This window comes from Cyprinodon variegatus, unplaced genomic scaffold (assembly GCF_000732505.1).
Source record: "Cyprinodon variegatus isolate N-32 unplaced genomic scaffold, C_variegatus-1.0 Scaffold730, whole genome shotgun sequence".
Lineage (NCBI taxonomy): Eukaryota > Metazoa > Chordata > Actinopteri > Cyprinodontiformes > Cyprinodontidae > Cyprinodon > Cyprinodon variegatus.
In genome coordinates, this window is record NW_015151183.1 from 133,694 (window position 1) to 142,235 (window position 8,542).

Consider the following 8,542-nt stretch of genomic DNA (forward strand, 5'->3'; position numbering starts at 1 on the left):
CTTTTCTCTCCTGGTTCCTATTTCAAATAGATGAATAAAACACTAATCAATAATGACTGATATCGACAGATAAAAATCTTTGATTAGTTTTTTTTATTTTTTTTTACTTTTCATTTACAAAACGTGTTCATCAAACAATATTGGAGCAAAGTTCACTCCGTAGGGAAGAAGCCATTTCTGAGCCTTATTACAGATAGTAGTGTTGATGAGGTGCTGTTCCCATCGGTGCAGAATCCTTTTCTTTGTTCGTCGTAAGCAGAAGCAAATAATGAAATGTTTTTTGTCCCGTAAAGGTTTATAGGACCGTGTTTTGTTTTGTTTACTTTTATCTGTGATGAAATAGTCTAAACTACTAGAGGATCTGTGGATGTAGTGATGGGTTAATGAGGCATCTTAAGGCGTTTAGACAAACTATTAATACTGCGTTGATACTGTCTCTCAGAATACTGACATCTGCTGGACATTTAAAGACACTACAGGCAGCTTATTTGATGACCTAGTACAATGATATTATTTACGCTTTTGTAGGTTATATTGTATTATTTCATATCTGTTTAAATTGAAAATATCTTTGATATTTTTAGATGCAGCTAATAAATAATGTAAACGTATAACCTGAAAATTTAGGGGAAAACGAGAAGGATGCTGGTGGACTAGGATTTTAAATCATAATTTTAAAACGATAAGTACAGTAAAAACGGTAAATAAACTAAGAGACAATTTGAAATGAACTTTAATTCAGAAAAGTTGATTGATAACTGAGAGGAAAAGGATGACACGACGAGTAAATTAAAATAAAAACGCTCTGAGGCTGCTCAAAAGTTATTGATAATTTGAATGATAAATTGCAAAAGAAGAGATTTATTTTTTTTTTTTAGCAGATGCTTCCCGTTTTTACACACAGGTTAAACCGATCCAGCGTTTTGCTCTGAGCTCCATACATCAGTGCTGCGGGGCCATCACTATGTTGATGTATTCATTTTTAGGAAAAAGTCATAGCTGACACCTTTAATGCAGCAACGAGGCAGCATTAGGACATCTACTAACGACTGAAACATAAAATTGAATATTTAGAAATGGTTAAAATGTTTATGAAGCTGTATTAAAGGCTTCAGGCTGATAAATGAGTGTATTAAAGTTGTGGCTCCTGAATCAGAGACAGATGATGGTGCAGATCGTGAAACACTCTGCCTGCTCACCAGTGTGTCTTTGTCTCCCTCTTGTGGCCAGAAATGCATCGACATCCTGATAGAGAAGGAGTACCTGGAGCGAGTGGACGGAGAGAAGGACACCTACAGCTACCTGGCCTGATCTCCATCGCCGCCGGCCGCCTCCCCTCACTTTGATTTTTATTTGTAACCTTTTTTTAAGTTGATGTCTGAGTAAATAAAGTGTGGATCCCTCCGAGGGGCGGAGTCGCCCCCCATCATGGCAACCAACCACCGAGCAGAGGAGGATGGGGAGGGTTTTCTGCTCGCTCTGCAGTGATGAAGGAAGAATGGCCCCTCCTGTTGAGGCTGGGAAACCCCGTGTACAAGCTCGCCGTCCCATTGACTCCAACTCACCCTCGTCATGTTGTACATAACAGCCACAGACTGTAAGAGGAATAAAACCCTTCTCTGCATAGAGCAAACCTTATGAATTTAGTCTATGAGAGGAGAGCCGCATCCAAAGGTTTCTGCATGCTACTGCCTCGCTGCACCACAACGGGCCGGGTCGCCGAGCGGACGCCGCACTCCACCCAACCTGGAGGCGGTCCGGCTCCAGGTCGGGTTCATGCAGGAGGCCGGATCCATTACTGAACGGTGGACATTTGTATAGTGTGGTTCATTTTTTAAGTGTGATAAATAAAAACAAGGAAAGATTTCTCTAACCCGCCTCCCGGTGTGTCTGTGCAGAGCTGAGAGCCAGCTGCTGGTTAAACAGGATCAGCACGCCACGCTCGCGTACACCAGCTGAAATGTTCTGCTCCTTCAGCTGAATTAGGAAGAGTGAAAGTAGCCCCTCCCCCACTTGTTGAAACACACACTTCAGCTGCAGATGGCCTCACTAACTAGTTGAAAGATTTTAATGTAAAATATTCTAAAATTGATGCCATAACTAATTTTAATGGGCCTGAAAATTTAAAAGGCTTTTGTTACAGAAAAACCCACACACCAGGAGTTAATGACATCAAATATAAACAAAATGTTTTTTTTTATATTTTTTTTAAATTTTTTTTCCATCTTAAATTGTTGCTTTTATATTCACGTTTTATCGTTTTCCATTGTATTTTTTAGATCAATTAGAAATTGAACGGTAGCTGCAGTGCAGAATTTTATAGGTTTTATTTTTCTTAAGCTTTTAGCAAATTAAGAACTATTAGTTTAGCAGAAGCTGCAGTAAGTAGTTGATTTTTATCAACTGCAAACCATTAGTATTACTTTTATTATGCTTGTTTACATCCTGATTCCCTCCATCTTCAATAAATGACTGCTATATTCCAGTAAAGCCCGTTTTATATGGAGGACCAATCCTTAATTAAAGGATTAAAAAATACAAACAGAAATAAATTGACTTAATATAAAATTGCTGTAAAAAGTAGCTAATATGAATTTACAAAGTCCTTCATTTATTTCAGTATTTTTAATTATGGCAGGATTGGTCCTCCATAGTTTTATCAGATTGCTCACCTCTATGGACAGATGGGGAATATTTTTTCCTCTTACATGTTTTTTAAATGTTTGTTTTTCATATTTAAATTATTGAAAAAGGATTGGATTGTTTTCACATTTTTTCAGAATCTATTTTATGACTTGCATTTCAAATTTGGTTTAACAGATCAGTCTACTTCTGGAGTGAAGGGATTCATTTCTATTGATCTGCACAGCGAAGAGGGCGTGGTCTGTAAATCAAACAAAGATGGCTTAGAGAAAAAAAGCAAAGCTGCTTTAACCCTTTAAACGGCACTCAGTGAAATAGTTTGAAAATCAACATTTCAAGCCAATAGCTATTGGAATCCAGGACAAGATCTTATTACCTTTGTAACATTAAAAAATGTGGATATTTTGATGGCAAAAATTTGTCAATGGAAGAAATGCAAACTTCCCTGAAAATATTAAGAAAATTAAAAAAAAAGTGCTTCTAGAGGAAATGCATGAAAAACTGAGTGAAACATTTTCTTTTGGTACAACATCACCTTAGAGGCATTAATGCTGATGCACTCATGTTTTTTAGTTTATAAACCTAAATATAATTGTTAACTAGGCTTATTAACTTTACAATTACCATTTTCCCCCCAACTTAACTTCCAGTAGATAATATATTATGCTAGGGATCATCTAATTGGCTAAATGCCAAAATCAGATGTCCAGCCATGCAGCAGCATCTTTGCTGAATGACTGGATGTAGATCTTGTGTTTCTAGACTCAGACTCCATTTGTAAGGGGTATACAGGTTATCAAAAACTCTTAACTTGTCCTATAAAAGGTTAAAGACTTTTTTTAATGAAGCTTTTAAGGTTTCTTTTCCAGATTGCATTTTTGTTCCCCAAAACTTGTCCCTTGAGCCAATATTGGATCAAATTCCCTCCATATCTGGGAGATGACTGGACCCCATCTTGATGAAGCCCGTTACCTTAGCAACCATCCAACCTGTGGAAAAGCTTTGCTGCTGTTTCTGGGATCGACTCGCTGCCCTGGAGGTTAAATCATAACTTATAGATGGAAACCAGCAGATTTGATTTAAATGGGAATTTGGTATTTCTGCTTAAATCAAATGATTTTATTTTTATACATCTGGAACATTTTTCATCTTCAAAAGGAAAAAAATTCATACAAATTCAAACCATTGAGGATATTTTTAATCTGCGTCACGCTGAACAGCAGAATCCCTGTAAACGTTACAAAATCAGCACCGGTGTCAGGAGGAGGAAGTGGATCTACTGAGACAGGAAGAAGAACCTGAAGTTTAGAAGGCGGGGTCGGGTAACGCCGCAGCGGAGCACCTGGGTTCTGTTCGTTACCCGACCCGTGGAGAAACCAGAACCAGCACAGCACCATGAACATGATTCTACTCTAACAGGTGGATCTTTCTAATATTTACAGAACCTCAAACAGTGGGTTCAGCAGCAGGTTTCCATCGTCTGCAGCAGAACCTCTGGAGTCCAAAGTCAGAATAAATAGAGACGAGCTTCTATTGGTTGGAGTCGGCGGCGTTTGGACCCGTGAGGGAAACCAGAAGTCCGAGGAAAAGGCGGGTCGTTGTTAAGGAATGTTCTGAGAACCCGACCCGTGAGGCGCTGTGGGAACCTGAGGTCGGTTAGCAGAAGATCCATCTGAGTAGTGGTAGGGTCTAAAGGCACAGCGGAGAACGGGTCACATGGTTCCCATTAGAGCCTCACAGCCAGAACCTCCTGGTCCAACAACAGCAGCGTCCATGATGGGCAGGACTGTCCTCAACGCTGACTACAGAACCGAGGGAAAGGACCGGATGGAAACTCTAGAACCCGGGTCGACTTTAGGCTCAGAGTAGCTGTCTGCTGTTGCTATGGTAACAGCAGGCAGAGGAAGCGCTGCGGTTTTCCCCATCATGGCATCGCCAGCTTTAGCGATAAAGATGAATTTAGAACCAGGAGATAAAAAAAACAAACAAATGCTGATTATTCAGCGTTTTTAAAAACAAAAAGTTTTTCATAATCAAACTGAGCACCAGGTGTTAGAACCGGTCCGGTTCCTATCCAACAACAGGAAGCAGCCTGGCAGCCTCCACTGACCCGGAGTTTTCCCAACCAGAACATCAGAGGTTCTGCTTTCATCCTTTATTTTATCGGACCGAGTAAAACGTTCCCGTCTTCTCTGAAGATCGGATCATGATTAGAAAACACAGGAGGTCTGATTAGCACAGGGCAAGCGGGTCACAACCACAGGGCCACTGTGGGGTTCTGGGAAAACAGGATAACAGCACCACCAGAACATCTGGGTCCAAGTCCAGATGTCCAGTTTGAGGGTAGCAACGTGGAGCACTGAACCCGCTGGTTCTGGAGTTTTTAGATTCTTTCATGTTTAGCACCTAAAGCTGCAGCATCACCACCCAGGATCGGTTCCAGGTCCAGAACGGATCAAGACTTCCTGGTTCTGCATTTCTGATCCGTTTCAGTCAAACAGAACCAGACCCATTGGTTTGGCAGTGTTGGATCCATCCATGTGGCGCTCTGCAGGAGCACAGAACCGGGTCATAGAAGCTGGAGGAGGAACCGGGCCCTGAGGGCCCAGAGCTGCTGGTGGAGGAGTTTGGTCCCTGAAGCCTCCAACCGTCGACTTAGTTTTGGGTCTTTGCTGATCGGAGACCCAGAGGGAATCGGAACATCGACAGAAGAACAAAGTTTGACAGAAGAAAAAAGAAAAGTCTGAAACAGAAACTAAAAAGTCCAAATAAATCCATCCGAAACGTTCCTGAAGTGAAGCTGTTTGGGTGTAAGGCCTCGGCCTCAGGCGATCTCCATCTCACGTTCGATCCCAACGTACTTCAGGGCGTCGGCCTGGCTGTACCTGCAGAGGAGGGAAAACAGACGTCAGATACGAAATAGACGTGTGACGCACAAAGAACAGGCAGGCCATCTTTCTAAGCCCCAGATTCCACAAACTCCGTCACCAAACCGCTCCATCCTGCTCATGTACGTCGTACACGTGTCTGTCAAATAAATCCATGAGAACTGTTCCACATCCACTGCTACTCCTCCACACGTCACCGTCAACCTACGTCTCCTCCTTCCGTCAGTTAAAATAAAGAGCCGAGCTATTTTTAGCTTCGCTCGGACCGTGTCAAAATTCGCTATTGCAATCGCACCAAACAGGAAAAAGAACGGCGAGGAGATCCAGTTTGTCAAATTAAAATATAGTAACAACAGATCGATAACTAAAAAATAGAGCAAAGTTCTTATTTAATCCAAAAAAAACTATAAAACCATGTATTGAAATGATTGGATGCAAACTATTGCAGGGTTTATACAGGAAATAGTTACTCTAATTTAATGCTTTTTATATTAAATTACCCTTCATCATCTTTACCATGGACACACTGTTCTTTTTCTTTTTTTTTTCAGCCTCTTTTGTTAAAATTAGCATTTTTCATTCTCTAGCCTTTTCTCTTCTGAACGTTCAGCTTTATGATCAACCAGAAGCAGTTCCACGCGAATATATCGCAATATAATATATCTGAGGAAATTGTTTTTATAATCAGTTTGAACTTATCTGCTGATTTTATAAAGACTTGATAATGAATCCCATTAAAATGAGTTTGACATTCGTGTTCTAACATCTGAATTATTCTGCTCCATTAACACATTCATTTTATTTTGATGGATTTTGTACAATATGTTATATTACATGATTTAGAGACTTCATTGACTTCATAATAACTATGCAATGTGACAGGCCTATTTTCATATTATAGATCAATTCATTAATCAATAACTTTAAACTGATATTAAATTGTGAAAAACTAAACTCCAGTATTGTAAACTAATATTTTTACCTTCTATTGTAGGGCTTTACTAAATAATGGTTTTCATTTTCTAATTCTGAATGATTTTCATATTTCCGCTGTGCTTCCAGCTGCCATTAATAATCATTACTTTATTATTTTTGCTGTTAAATTTCAATATAAAACTGCTTTCATTATGTAGCATAACTACAGTCATGTTATTCAGCCGACAGCTTAAAAAAGGACTTTAATACCAGCAACTAGATCAGAACAGAAAGAATTGAATCTTATTCTTAAACTGTATTTGAATTAATGCAGGGCCGTTATCGGTGGCAATGTGCCAGACTCTTATTGCAGGCTGGGAGGCTGGGAGCTGGGTCTATACTGATGATGACTTTCTCCTTGATATTGTAGCATGTTTAATAACCAGTAACTCAGGCTGAAGCAGCGACGCTCTTTGTTTATAGAATGCAAAATACCAGAAAATACTTCTTCTGCTAAATGCAGCTGGTGAAACATTCCTCTGATGGTGCAAATGTTCACACTTACAGCTTCAACCTCCAGAACATAATGTTAGCTTAGCATGAACAGACTACCAATATAAACAATCCTCTTTAACACAAAACTAGGATAAAATGGTGATGATTTCCTCATTCTGATATTACCCAGCAGCCCTTGCTGCTCCTCCAGCCTCACAGGAAATTACAAAGACTGAGTGACTGATGGAAAAAGGAGAAATAGAGTTTGGACTGACTGACACAAAGCTGTAAACAGTTCATCAGGGCCCATTATGTAGGCCTGCAGCTCAGTATTCATGATTATCTGAATAAAAACTTATTAAACAGAAATACATCTTATTGAGTATTATTTATTTATTTATTTTCATCACCAGTTATCATAGTAGAAAAGCTTTCTCTAGCAGTTTGTCACCCGGATTGAGAAACCTGTTCAAAGACTTACTTTTATATATTTACTTATTTATTTAGGTAGCCACACGTCATCCTTATTTTATTCTTATATTTTGTATTTACAATCTTATTTTTCTCTCTTCTGTAAACAATTGCACTGCTGGAAAAAAAAATTCCAGCAAGGGATTAAAAAAGGAACTGATTGTGATTCAGGAAGCTCTTTGACAGAATTCAAATGAACCATTTTAATCTAGATTAAAGAAATTAATCTATGCCTACCACTAATTTCTCATCTTGGTCTGACTGTTCATTTATCAATAAAAAACAACCTGAATTTGATCCAGATCTAAAATAGCCGCTGATTATTTAGCAAACTTTATGCTAATGCTGTGGTTTTAATCTCCTGCATCCTGCAGCTGAATCAGAGCACCTGGATTTATTCTGTTCATGATCGTTTAAATAAGGGGTAGTAGAACATTTTAAACTATTTTACAGTTTTTATTCTACAGACTAAAGGAAAATGATGTGATCAAATGTCTGTCTGGGTTCAGATGATGAGCAATAATCAGAGAAACCCAGAAAGTTCTGAGTGTTTTGGGTCGGACTCTGCGGGTCTCTGACTGACCTGTAATCAAAGAAGAGCTCCTCTCCGGTGTGGATGGCCCTTTTTGCAAAGATCCCGATCCTGTGATCCCCGTTGACCATCATCACTGCAGAGAACGGGTCGGAGTTAGAACAGAACCAGGCCTTCAAACAGCCCACTGATCACATGCTCCTACCTTTTGCATAGCAGTTTGGGTTCACAGAGTGATTAGCGAAGCGGATCTTGTTGCCTTTCCTCGTGGCGTCGACGACAAAGTCTGCAGAGAGAAAGAAAGATCAACTGTGAAGCTAGAGTGGACTGTAGATTGATGGTACCGACCCGCTGGTTCTGCAGGTTCCTACCGTTGTTGAGGTTGAACAGGAAGCTGCACATGTATTTATCGTAGACTTTCCCTCTGCGGTCTGCTTCATCCTGAGAGATTATCTGCAGGGAGAAAAAAAACATCTCATAAAAACCTCTGAAAAAGAAGCGGGGGGCAGAACCTCGGTCCACAATGTTCTGACACTTTCAATACAAGTTTGGATTAAATCTCCTGCTGAGATTTAAATGAGGAAAGAGACGCTGAGAT

At 39.8% G+C, this 8,542-nt stretch overlaps 2 protein-coding genes across 3 annotated transcripts in view; one reads left to right on the plus strand and one right to left on the minus strand.

Moving 5' to 3' along the window:
* The window catches only part of cul1 (cullin 1), a 29,053-nt gene extending 27,178 nt beyond the window's left edge, over positions 1–1,875 (plus strand). The window contains exon 22 of one of the 2 annotated variants that reach the window (XM_015395216.1): positions 1,231–1,874. In XM_015395216.1, the coding sequence (XP_015250702.1) occupies positions 1,231–1,311 (81 nt within the window). In that variant the 3' untranslated portion in view covers positions 1,312–1,874. Of the gene's footprint in view, positions 1–1,230 lie in introns of both variants that reach the window. The other variant, XM_015395217.1, reaches the window with a different exon arrangement.
* Positions 1,876–3,750: 1,875 nt separating this feature from the next.
* The window catches only part of ezh2 (enhancer of zeste 2 polycomb repressive complex 2 subunit), a 20,556-nt gene continuing 15,764 nt past the window's right edge, over positions 3,751–8,542 (minus strand). The window contains exons 16-19 of the mRNA XM_015395214.1: positions 8,316–8,397; positions 8,150–8,230; positions 7,996–8,080; positions 3,751–5,528 (exon numbers count right to left, since the gene is read on the minus strand). Coding sequence (XP_015250700.1) covers positions 5,468–5,528; positions 7,996–8,080; positions 8,150–8,230; positions 8,316–8,397 — 309 coding nt within the window. The 3' untranslated portion in view covers positions 3,751–5,467. The remainder of the gene's footprint in view (positions 5,529–7,995; positions 8,081–8,149; positions 8,231–8,315; positions 8,398–8,542) is intronic.